The following is a 13759-nucleotide window of genomic DNA, read 5'->3' on the forward strand; positions in this document are numbered from 1 at the left end:
GTGGGTCATGGGGTAGAGGTAGCTTTCAAGGAACACAGCTTGGCTTACTTCTTTATTCCTGTGTCCCCTGTCCTTGCAAACTCCTGAGGGCTCTGGGCCTCCATTTGGAAAGGGGCGCTTTAGGCTGTTTGCACTAGCTGGACAGTCTCTGGTTCTCTGCATCTCGGTTCTTTTGCCTCCCTGTGTGGTGTAGAAGACTCTCCCAGGTCACTTACACCCTAGAATAGATGCCCCAGATGTTTTCCTGTCACTTCTCTAGCTGCTCCTCGGAGCAGGGGTGAACTTGGTCTGTCCTATTCTTATATCTTCCCATAGCTCTCCGATTTTGTGAGTTTTAAATCACAATTCTTTTTTTTTTTTTTTTTGATATGTTTAGAGCTTTATTCAGAGAAGGCACCCATAAACTTTACCAGACTCCCAAATGGGACAAAAATGTACAAAAATCCTGTCATAAATGCATTTCTAACCAAAAATTTTGGATGGTGAGACTCATGGTCACATAGTGACCGTACGTAATATTTGACACAGTTTTCAATCATTAAAATTGAATTGTTAGTAATGATAGATGCCAGTCATTTATTGATCACCAGTGTTTTCCAGGAAATATGTTAAGTCCTTCATACAAATTCTTCTTCGTCGTCACCTAACACACTGACAGGACAGTATTCTCATTCCCAAGATGAAGGAACTGAAACCCAGAGCAATTGATTCATTCATTCAGAAAATACTCATAGAGCATACAGTAAGGCAGGCAGGATACTGTGTACCAGAGACTTCATCACTCAACCAAGGTCACACACCTAGTGGGGGCAAAGCTGGGCTTGGCAAAGTCCATCATTCTTTTCACCACATATCGCATCTTCCTTTTAAGATTGTGATATCTTATTCCACATTGGAAAAGTTACAAATCCTGTTGAGATGCACAGAAGATACCCAATGGATATTTTTTCTTTATACAAATACTGAAACAGATAATTAGGTCTTCCTGGAAAAGTAGTAATTCTGGGCATACTTTTTGTTCATACTGGCATTGCTTGAGCACGCCACAACCCAATCAGCAATTTCCTGAAATAAGCCATTTCTCTTCTAGGACCATGGCTTAACTAGTCTCATCATCATGAGAAGGAATTAAGGTGTATGTAATTTCAGTGTTGGCACATGCAGTCATTTGTATCCGGGAAAAGCTATGTACTCCACCCCTCATTAAGTATTCGAAAACCTTGCTTCTAATTTGGTGCAGGTGCCATTGTTGTTGTGATTGGGTTTTTGAAATGATCCCAAGATTTTCTCATTGATGGTTCGAAATAATAAGAATGAGAAGCTTTGCGATCTTGAAGACTGATCACATATTCAGTACTCAGTGTAAGCTAGGTTTGTGTTGATAAATACAACTTCTTGGAGTCAAGAAAAGCATTCATGCCCATCTCTGATTTGGGCTTAACTCCTGTTTCTGATGGAAGCCTGTCTGAGAAGGGGACCATGACACTGAGCAATGTGGAGACCAAGTAAAGAAATACTAGCTTCTTGTTCCCTGAAGGATTTTCTGACTTCTTCATAGGGGGTGGGAAGAAAAAGAAAAAAAAATTCCTTACTATCTTCTTTTGGTCCCTTTGGGTTTATGATAGTGCAGTAGAACTTGTAAATCTGACTAATTCCAAATTAGTGGACATGGATATTCCGTTCTAAAAATTAGAGTTAATTTTAATTTACAAAAATGAAGACAGTTCTCTATAAAATAAAGAAAAAAATATTTTAAAAAGTATGTTCAAAAATTCTTTTAGTTCCAAGAACTAACAAAGTAATTTTAAGTTGCATTTTTCTCAGATTTCATTCTTGGCTGACACCTTGCTTGCTAGCTTTAGGAGAAAACTAATCCTACACGACACTGCTTATTCCCCTCAGGGAGAGTTGTTGGAACTTTTCCAGATGGGGCAGCCCTGGGCTGGAAGCTTTTCCTCCAAGAGGAATTTTGTGCAAGATCTTTCAGGAGGCCCCAGGCAACCTTGTTGCTAAAGCAGGAGCCCCTCTGCTTCCCAGGTGGTCCCTTCCTGGAGAGGGAGGACAGGAACTCTGTGTGGTGCCTTAGGATGCCCTAAAGCCTGCCAACCTCTCCCCCAGAGGGCCTCCTTGAATTGCAAATGAAGAACACTTGCCATTTTTTTTTGCTGGTCCCCAAAGTGAGAAAGTGAAAGTGTTGCTTAACCCCAACCAGGGTTTATCAGGAGATAACCCACTTTATGCCTTTTATGAATTCTCATTCTTGAAAATATTTTGATAAAAAGTCACCTATGTGGCTTGAGTTGATCTTTTCAGAATCAATAAACAGATGTTCATTTTGCCCTCTTGGGACATCTGTTTAACAACTTTGGACCTAATGAGTACAAAGAAAGGTATGCATATGCCAGTCCCATACTGTGCATCTTTTGTGTTAGAAATAATCTTTCAGGAGGGAGAAGGGTTCTTTTTCAAGTTACTAAGTCATCGTTCTTAGTATAGGATAAAAACAGTATCTTTTTATGCAATGGCATTTGCTTGTGGTATTCTGTGCTTTTCCTTTTTTCTCTCTGAATTCCACTTCCAATTGGTACCTTGATTTTAATTTCCACCTATTTCCTGATTATACTTACTTCTGTAACTTCAGGCTGTACCTTGTTCCTGGGCTTCACATCTTTATCTCAGCTCTCTGCTGGACATCCCTGCATGGTTGCTCCATAGGAATTGCAAATTAATAGTCAAGAAGGTGCCCATCCCCTTCTCCTATGAACCTTCTCTTCCTTACACCCATTAGATGGTGGCTAACCCCACTATCCAGGGCCTTAAGAGGTCCTTGACTCCTTCTTCTTCCCTCTGTTAATCTCTCAGCTGCTATATTCAGTAGATTCCCCCTCCTTAGTATATCATAAAGTGACATCTTTCTCTTCATTCTCCCAACCATTACCTGAATTGAGTCGCTCATTATTAAACTCCTTCATTCACTTGTCTATGCCTGGAGGATGGAGTCTAAGCTCTTCAGATGGACCTGGCCTCTGCTTCCTTCTCCAGTCACATTTCTGACCACTCTCCCTCTGCTTTTTGAGCATCCAAAACTTTGCCCCAGAGGTAGTTTCAGGAGCACATGGTACTCTGACCAACTACACCATCAAGATTGGGTTTAGCAATCCCAGCATGTAGTGCCAACCAGATTGGGTGATGAGCCTGTGCACGCCTGGTGATTCCTGTACAGCCCTCAAATGTTAACTTTGGTGTTGTCTTCCAATCCATTTTTAAAATTTTTAATATTTTCATTATAGAAACTTAACATACAAACATTCTTGACATGCAAAATTCCATACATGGTGTACAATCGATGGCTTACAGTATCAGCATATAGTTGTGTATTCATCACCATGATTTTTTTAAACATTTACATCACTCCAGCAAAAGAAAGAAAAAAGAAAAACTCATACATACTGTACCCCTTACCTCTCCCTCTCATTGACCACTAGTATTTCAATCTACTCAATTTATTTTAAACTTTGTTCTTCCTATTATTTGTTTATTTTTATCCATATTTTTTATCTGTCCATACCCTAGCTAAAAGGAGCATCAGATACAAGGTTTTCACAATCACACAGTCATACTGTAAAAATTATATCATTATACAACCATCTTCAAGAAACAAGGCTACTGGAACACCATTCTACAGTTTCAGGTACTTCCCTCTAGCCACTCGAATACACCATAAACTAAAAAGTGGATATCTATATAATGTGTAAGAATAACCTGCAAAATAACCTCTTGACTTTGAAATCTCTCAGTCACTGACACTTTATTTTGTCTCATTTCTCTCTTCCCTCTTCTGGTCGAGGTTTTCTCAATTCCATGATGCCGGGTCCTGACTCATCCCAGGAGTTCTATCTCTCATTGCCAGGGGGATGTACACCCCCTGGGAGTCATGCCCCACATAGTGGGGGTGGGGGAGGGCAGTGAGTTCACTTGCTGTGTCAGCTTAGAGAGAGAGAGACCACATCTGAGCAACAAAAGAGGTTCTCTGGGGGTGACTCTTAGTCCTAATTTTAAGTAGGCTTAGCCTATCCTTTAGCAGGGATGAGTTTCATATGAACAAACCCCAAGATTGAGGGCTTGACCTATTGATTTGGTTGTCCCCACTGTTTGCAAGAATTCCTAATCCATTTTGAATTGGACTCTCTTCTCTCTAATTTTGATGCCAGAGATCTTGACTTACTAAATTTTTTGTCCTTAACATCAACATGGTGCTTGGCACATAGTAGGTGTTCAAAATAAATATGTTTTGAGTGAAGTAACTTTTTTTTGCAATAATTAATATACTTTTAAGAACTCTCCAAATTACTGTATTTATAAGTGCTGTTAAATATTTCTTCTTTTTCTTTGCAGGAAAAAAATTGCTAAGTATTCAAAACTCATTTCTTACTTCTTAAAAAATGGGTCTTATGAGTAGATTATACTGAATTGTAAAATTCCCATTTCAAGCCTTCTGGATTTAATAGCTCAATGGGAGAAGAAGCCCCTTTTCTGCTCCTTCTACATCCTGAACTAGATCTCCCTGGGTCATCAACAACAGCTTTTAAGTCAAATTTTGTGTGTTTGCTTGTGTGCTTGTGTGTGTGTGTGTGTCATAAGGCACTTCCTAATGCTGCAGGATGGTCATCAGTTTGGGTTTCATAAGGGACAGGGCTGGGCAGAGGTGGGGAGGAAATCATCAGTGTCCAGTTGTTTTGGGAACTTGCTCTTGGAAGAAGCTTGTCTGCTTGCCTCTCTGTCTTTGTGTTGATGACATTTGTCATATTTACTGGGAGCATACAGTTGTCTGGAAAACTCAGACTGATGACAATACTATTTGAACTACTTCTGTAGGACTGCTTCTAGGTAGATGGAAAAAAATGTATCTTCCAAGGTACAAGTGCTTGTTGACTTTTCAAACACAGCCCGCCCACATTCTTTGTTGGGGAACTCGGGACCACTCTGTAGGGCAGGCTTGTCTGCCCATTCCACAAGCACTTAAAAGGACAGTCATGAGTACTTTCCTTTATAGTTTATTAATTTTTCTTTCTCCTTTAGTTGGCGATCTACTCTGAGAAACTGGAAAATAATTTCTTTTACTTTATTCCTTTCTCATAGAGCTGAAATTGATTTCTCTTTGAGCTCGTAAGGAAAAAGGAGCTTTATTGCCATTGCTGAATAAAAATAAAAGATTAGTTTACCTTTAGGCCGTGGTGTATCCGATTAAAGAAACATTCTGTCACTCCCAGGAGAGTTTTGCTATCAAAGAATGCAAATGTTCATAATATCAATAGAGAACAATTGTGGTCCCTACCAGAAGTAATAGAATCTTGTGTTTGGGAGTTGAGTGGTGGAGATGTTTTTTTGTGTATGTTTGGAAAACTGGGATGCTAGGAGACGCTCTTAAATCCATCAGCTTCTCTGGAACTCTTCACAAATGCTTATTGTCATGACAACCATCTCTTCATAAACCAAGTCTCTGAATGTAATACAGATGGGATTGGTAGCAAGGTAGAGTTGCCATCTGCTTTGTTTTCTCTGAGAGACATTTTTTTTTTGATACCCAAATCTGATCTTCATATTTGAAAGTCTTCACTTATTTCTTTGCAGGTTCAGATCTAGCTATAAAATTTATTCTTTTCTTCTGACAAACTACTTCCTTACCTGTCATCACATAATTACTTATTGTTAAATGGAGGAAAACGTGGATGATTATGTGTGTGTGTGTGTGTGTGTGTGTGTGTGTGTGTGTGTGTGTAAGGATATATACCTGTTTAATTTCTCGATTTCTTTTCCTATTACTTAGTAAAATCTGATATGATGTGCTTTATAATTTAGCAGTATAATCAAAAGTGAGGTCAGAAGAAAGGAAGGCTAAGACAAAAACTTCCCAGAAAGCAGGTAAAATTGTTACTGCATTTGAGCATTATCTTGATCATAGGGCCTCCTGATCACAGGGCTACCTGCAGTCAGTGATAATCTTCATTCTTTCTATCCAACAAGAGAGAGCATATCAATCTTTAGGAAAGGAAAACCTTTACTTGTTACTAAATATAAAGAGTAATCTGCCAAATGAATTAATTCTTATGTGAAGGACACAGCCTAATACTTTTGTCCTTCCTTTTTTCAAAGATGCAATTATGTTTTCTCATATGGACTTATTCCAAAAACTGAGGACATAATTTTTAAAGGAACATATTCAGGATTTCAGCAATTCATATATGTTGTGATCAGAATTAAGATATATCAAGTCTTTGAAAAAAAAAGAAAATACCTATCTAACCATCAAGAGGCGTGTGGTAAAGTCAATTGATAAATAACAGCTGGGGAAAATATTTCATGAATTGATGCTTAAAGTCAAGAGTAATTTTCTTCTTTGTAAGATAATTATGTTATATATTCTACAATCTGTAATTCTTAAGTAATTTTCCACTTTGTAAGATAATTATGTCATATATGATACAATTTGTAGTGCTAAACCTTCAAGTTTTGAGAAGCTTTTACAATATTGCTCTGTTTTTCTTTCTAAGTAGAGAAGTTGTGTAATTGCCTCTCTAGATAAGAGGTAATTTTTTTTCATATACTGTTTTTATGTTCTACCTGTTAATGTCTAAACATAATGAAACACTGGTGGATGTATAAAACGTGTAACTGCAACATAGTGTACACAAAACCCCATGTAGAAACACATGTGATGAGTAGACAGCATGGGACAGTGGGTGCATGGCTAGTTCAGTGGTCGAATTCTCACCCATATGCGGGAGACCAGGGTTCAATTCCCCACCCAGGCACCATAAAAAGGAAACAAGCGTGGTTAACAAAATTCCCTACAATATACACATCACGTATCTGTAGACATAGAAAAATACATATGTAGGGAGACACATTTAAAAAATAATAAACATGGCCAATGTCTACAGCAGAGAAAAGCTGCCGGGAAATATGTGAAGTCGAGTCTGAATACACTTCTGCGGTTAAGTCAGATCATCGTTCATTGCAGCCTTATAAGAAGTGTGCTTCTCAGAAACTAAGAAAGGGGTGAGCAAAACTTGAAGCCAGTTCTCTTTGGGTTTCCTTTCTCAGTGTGTGGTAGCCACACACTGAGTAGCCACCCACCGAAACTATGGCCTTGTGGAAGGGGAGGACAGTCTTCTGCATTTTGTTTATATCTCATGTGTGCATCATCAGAGGCATGTCTTGGAAACATGTCCAGCCCTTCCAAACAAGCTCCCTGCTGGATTTTCTATTTTATTTAGGTAAAAATGGGGAATAAATGGAATTGTGGCTAATAATGTTGCCTATTTTTATTTTGGAAGTGTTATAGAAACATCCTCTGAACCCATACGTGTGAAAATAATTCTCAGAGTCAGGCACGTTATACTATGCTTCATGGTTCTGAAGGAATTGGTAATGATGTTATAAATTTTTGTACCATGTAAAATAACCCAAGGAATAGTTGTCAGCCTCAGAGTCAAGTTTGCAACATTTGTAGATTTATGCAGATACCTTGAATTTCATCATCTGCAACAGACTCAGGAGGAAGGCCAGGGTTAGGCATTGCAATTTATAATATTTCTTTTAAAAAAAATAGACTGTCATTGTTTATTTGATTTCATAACAGTCCTATCATTGGTAAGATCAGTGCATGGTATACCTTTAAACAGATTAAACTCATTTCCTAAAGAGGAATTTTACGATATTTGTACTGTTCCTGGAGACATGGTAAAGTATCATAGCATGGGAATGACAGCTTTCATGGATGTCTCCACATATGAAAGGGAATCTGAGAATTTCTTTTGGCATGGAGTGGGTGTGGAGGAGGTCGTGCTCAACTCTACCGTGGATTACACGGCTCACGGAAGGGCATTAAGTTGTAAAAATTATGAAATGGACACATGGACCGCTTGGCTTTGGAGTAGGAGCTTAGGTTCTTTTGGATTCTGTCTCTCCTAAAGGCTTTCTCTCTGAAATCCCAAGTTTGATTCCACTGGTAGCAGTCTTTGCACAACAGTCTCGCCTTCCATGGTTTCTTCTAATTTTTTACTTAATTCTACTTTTGCGCTGAGTCACTGGCATCAAGGAGAAAAAGAGATGAATTATTCAAGTCATCTTCCATTGAGTAATAAGGCAATACAGAAAAAAAAATGCAACAGGCAATTTCACAACTGACATTTTGAAGAACATTGGGGTTATCAGAAGACTAAGGACAGGAATAATTTTGTTTGAAGGTCAGAACATCAATATGTTTTTCCAGTGGATTTACTAAGGGAACCAACCACCTGGCTTCTAATTTGATAGCTGGCATTTCCCCAGAGAAAAGTTGGTTTTGAAAGCCATCTCCATAGATTGTATCCTATGGAAATAAGAAATAGAACCAGGGTAGCACTTAATTTTTCTCTTGCTTCCACTGTAGAGCCAGTCTGATTTATCATTCACTCCATGGCAGCTTTGGAGTTTTGGAACTTTGTATTAGTCGTTTTGCCTAAGTATCTCAAAGCTCTTTTCAGCGTTGCTTCTTAGAACCTTACCATGCCCAGCAGGGGATGTGAGGCTTTACGAATGTCCTCATAATTCAAACCCAATGAAGCAGTCTGGATGTCTATCCCTAGTGGGGTTAAAAAAAAAGGGTTTAGGGTCTCTTGCGGCCCATGGGAAGAGGGTAGACATGCCATGAGCTCCTTTCACAGTCAAAACTAAGTTAAAATATCTTGGAGGAAAAGCTGTTGCTTTATAACTGGAAACAGAAGTCAAGAATGACCTTCCTTAGAAATCCCAAGCTCTAGTATGTATGGGGAAGGTGTGTCTTTTCTATGATAGCGGTCTCCCTCTACCTCATTAGCTAGATCGCTACCCAGTACCAAAGGTGAGGCATTTCTGCCTGTTTCCAGTATATTCTATTTCTGGATATTCTGTTATTAGATCTGTGAATGTGGGACCAGAGAAAAAGACCTTTTTTAAAAAAATGTTATTTTATGAGATTTCTGAGGATGTGATTTCTTCTAGTCCCAATAAACTATTGCCACTACGTTTTAATCATATATTCTATCCCACTGGTGGGAAGTTCACAGGTTCTCAGTCTCCTTGTCACTGACATGAGAGTCCTCAAATCACGGGGATAGGGCACCTCTTACTGGGTCAACTATGAAAATATCTGTTACTGATGCCTCCACTCATATCCGGTAGGAGCTGCCAGCACCCGTTTTCATTTTGGCGACGCTTTTGAAGTATGGGGAATTACTTTTTGAACATCTCTAAGTTCTTATATCAGATCCTTTAGAAATGGTATATTAAATCATTCTTCATGGTTATAGGGAAAATAAGCCAAAGCATGGAAACTTGACATCTATAGGTAGTCCTAATATTCTTTTTTTGTCTGGGATACAATGCATTATTTTTCCTTAATTGTGAACTGAAAGTATTAATGGACATTTATTCAACACCAATCTGGTGTTAGGTTCCTGTGTAGTTAATACAAAATTGAGAGCAGTATATTGCAAGAAGGGAGATTGCTGTTTTCATGGCTTTCTTTCCTAGTCCTCACATCACTGAGGAGGTCAAATGATATTTTTCTTTCCACATCTCATTCCCACCCCCAACCCTACTCCAAGAACTCAAGGAGGACACTGTGGAGCAGCCATATGCACAGCTGGGAAAGATGATTAAACTCGCTCTTTCTTTCTGGGAGAAATTCTAACAGAAAGACTCAGCAGTACTGCTGGACTCACACTGAAAGCTATTACATGCTTTGGACTGATTTCATAATCATCATACTTGTGTGATACACATGGTTTTGTTGAGCTTCTTAGGCTCCCGAAAGACCATTAAAACTTTCAAATTTTAATAGCACTGACAATTTTGAAGTGAGAATTAAAAGGTATGATTCAGTTTAATATGTAAAGTTGCTCTTTTGTTTTTCCAAAGTTGATGGGTCACATGGCCAACTGAAGTTCTGGAATGCCCAAACCACTGAGAATTCTGTGGGACACCCCCAAACCCCATCCTGTCTCTCTTTCTCTCTCTCTCTCTCTTTTTTTTTTTACCTCATCCGGCCTATTTTTTTTTTTCTGACTCATTCTTTGAGGTTGTTGTAGGGTATTGAATAATCTGGTGTAGGTTTTATAATGTGTGCAATATCATATGAGCACATGTTTTTCCCCCTATGTAAAACAGTACATGTCAGGAGAAGAGAGAAAAAAGCCTTACTTTCAAATGTTAACATTTTTAAAAGTGAATTTAATTTACAGTATAAATCTACATTACTATTCTGAGAATCTGCCTAAAGAATTGGGGTGAGATATTAGAGAATTAAAACTTCTTGAGAGCTTCCACTTTAAGTAATGCTCCTTGGGTTTGGCTTATCCCTCTAGTCATTGGGTATTGAGAAAAAGGAGCATTTCCTGCTGTCTCCAAGTGAGGTTTCTGTGTTTCGCCCAGAGAAGTCCGTATTGACCCAATGCACTCTTCAGGCCAATAGCTGTATGTTCTAGAGAAACCTGCTCCCTTTTTCCCTTAAGCGGTTCTGAAACCAAATCATTTTCATTTTAAAATTTTATTGTGGTAACATATATAACATAAATTTTGCCATTTTAAGTGTACAATCCAGTGACATTAATTATATTCACAATATTGTGCTACCATTACAACCATCAATTACCAAAACTTTTTTCGTCATTCCAAACAGAAACTCTGTACCCATTAAGCAATAACTGCCCATTCTCATTTCCCCCAGCCCCTGGTAATCTCTAACCTACTTTCTGTCTCTACAAATTTACTTATTCTAGACATTTGATATAAGTGGAATCATGCACTACTCATCTTTATATGCCTAGCTTATTTTCATTCAGCATACTGCATTCAAGATTCATCATGTATCAGAACGTCATTCCTTTTTATGACTGAATAATATTCCATGTATGGATATATTACATATTGTTTATCCATTCACCAGTTGATGGACATTTGGGTTGTTTTCACCTTTGGACTATTGTGAATAATCCTGCTATGAATACTGGTGTGCAAGTATCTGTTAGAGTCCCTGTTTTAAATTATTTGGGGCCAAATCACTGCTTTTTAATCTTTTGGGTTTTCTTATGAATAAAGCAAGCATCCTACTTTCTCATTTCTCCATTTGAAAACTCTGGGTTGCAAGATTGAATCCATTCTTGTCGTTGAAAAAACCCCCACTCTACATTGTTTTAGTTGTTGGCATAGTTGAGTCATGTTGTGGAAGATGCAATAAATGTGAACTTCAGAACTGCTGAGTTCATGATAACATCATGAATTTTGTGCATGAATGCACAGTCTAGAAGGATTTACAGATTTGTGCATAGTTCTCCTAATATAGTTGGTGAGATAATCTGTTAGAAATATGAAAAGAAGCTCAACATCATTAGTCATTAGGGAAATGCAGATTAAGAACACAGCTTGATACCTCTATACATCTATTAGAATGTTAAAATAAAACAGACTTACCATATCACGTTTTGGCAGTGCTCTCATATATTGATAGAAATGTGAAATTGAGCAAACACTTTTGAAAAATGTTTGGCAGTTTCTTAAATGTTAAACATACACCTACCATATGATCCAGCCATCCCACTCTGAAATACTTACCCTAAGGGAATGGGAGCAAGTTTCCATACAAAAACTTGTACATGGATGATCATAGCAGCTTTATTTGTAATAGCCCCAAATTGGAAATAACTCAAACATCCAATGAAAGGATAAACAAATTCCATACACTGGAATGCCACTCAGCAATAAAATGAATCAAGTGTTTATAATACAACAACATAGATAAAAATCTCAAAATCATTCTGCTGAATTAAAGAGGTCAAACTAAAAAGGTAAGAGACTCTTAGGAACTGAATTAATGTGGTAACCATGGGAATTGAGAGGAAGAATTTGAGAGTTGCTTCTAAGGTAGACTTGACAAGACTTGATTACGAGAAGATAGAGAGAGAGGAGGTGTAGATCTGAGGTTTATCTTTTGTTTGGCTTCCTCTATGTGATTTATCACCTGTTTGGAGGTAAGTGCTATGTGAAAGATGGAATTTAAGCGTATAAGAAAGAATGAGCGAATTGTTTTATGTTGAGTGTGTCATGCTTTTGAGACCCCTCAGAAGAAAAATCCAGTAGGCAAGCCATTTGATAAAGACTGTGCTGTTCTGTTTTGGTCTTTGGCTGCTTAAGGAAATAAATTTATGATTTGGCTTTTAATAAATACAAGCACATATAGCTAATGGAAATGCAATATTAGTGACAGAAGATGAAGAATAGAAGGGAGATAACATAGAAGAAATGGGATTTCCTAGAGCCATCCTCATGAATAAGAGGAAAAAAAAATGGTTAAGGGAAGGAAGAGAGAAAGGAAATAGAGTGTAATGGGATAAATCAAGGTAAAGGAGCAGGAAGCTGATTTGGAAAGCAGCAAGCTTTATGGACATTTTTTCTTAGTGCTCTAGTCATTTTGGCTAATTGTCGTTTGTATGGGTGGGTGTTAATCACTTCCAATTACAATTAATAGGAGTTCATAAGAGGTAGAGACAGTTGTGGTGGAGAGTCAAGTTCTAGGTCAGAGATGTTTACCGTCTCTGACCTTAACAAATTGTGTAGGCTTTTTGGGTATTTATTTCCTTGTCTATAAAGTGGGAATATCAGTTCCTACCTCTTTGAGCTCTTGTATTAATAAAGAGAAAAAAAAAACTGTGTACAGGAAGCACTTGGCATTGCTTCTAATCCATAGTGAGGGCTCCCTAAATGTGTCATCACGGTCTTTTACTTCCTCTCCTCCTCCTCCTTTTTTATCTTCCTCTTCTTTTCTTACTCTTATTATCAGCCATCCACCACGCTGTCAGTGATGATTGAAGAAGCTATAATCTATGAATCAGTCATGAAAATGAGAACACATTTGAATGGTTCTTACCAGAAGAAATCATAATGTCACCTTGTATCCATGTGGCTCATCCAAGTGACATTTGCTATTTCATTAGTCTTTCTTTTACACAGAATGAAAAAGGGCACGAATTAGTGACTAGGCAAAAAGATAGAAATTCAGTGACCTGGATCTTGCCTGTGCTCCCATTCCTGTATGCATTAAGGCAGTAATTTAAGTTTCTTGCACCTTAACATCTTCAGCTGAAACAGAAATGAGTAATAGTCACATATGGCTATTAGAAATGTCTAAATAGAAGTCATACATTTTAACAGTAAATACAGAATGTCATAGAATGCTGAGTTGCACAAGTTAGTATACTGCCTATAGATGTGAAATTAAGGAATTAAGAAACTTAATCTACCACATGGAAATTCATTAATAATGTGAGTTAAAAAAAAAAACAAAGCAGTCACTTGACTTCCCCATCAGGTGTGCTTCTATCACACTTCATTCCATCGAATAGAAAACAGACCATACCAACTCATATCCGTGGTTGCATTAATTTCAACAGTAATGGATACTTTTCTTTTCAAGTCAGCAGGGTGTTTCTTATCTTGTTCCAGGCTTTGTGGATTTGTCTCTCCACGATCAGGTCCACCTCCTGGAATGTGCCTGGCTGGAGATCCTGATGATTGGCCTCATCTGGCGCTCAATGGAGCACCCGGGAAAACTCCTATTTGCTCCTAACTTGCTGCTGGACAGGTGAGTGGCTTGGTTGTAGCTGGGGTGAACACTTCCTTCGTAATCGCCACTTTATTCGTGAAGTTATTTTATTCAGTACTCTATGAAACTTCAGAGACC

General features: G+C 38.1%; 1 protein-coding gene across 5 annotated transcripts in view; it reads left to right on the forward strand.

The window, feature by feature from the left end:
- ESR1 (estrogen receptor 1) overlaps positions 1 to 13759 on the forward strand; it is a 438840-nt gene that overhangs the window by 346278 nt on the left and 78803 nt on the right. For all 5 annotated transcript variants that reach the window (XM_077149286.1, XM_077149288.1, XM_077149284.1 and 2 more), the window contains one exon: positions 13522 to 13660. In XM_077149286.1, the coding sequence (XP_077005401.1) occupies positions 13522 to 13660 (139 nt within the window). The remainder of the gene's footprint in view (positions 1 to 13521; positions 13661 to 13759) is intronic.

Source organism: Tamandua tetradactyla, chromosome 2 (genome assembly GCF_023851605.1).
Source record: "Tamandua tetradactyla isolate mTamTet1 chromosome 2, mTamTet1.pri, whole genome shotgun sequence".
NCBI classification, from domain to species: Eukaryota; Metazoa; Chordata; class Mammalia; order Pilosa; family Myrmecophagidae; genus Tamandua; species Tamandua tetradactyla.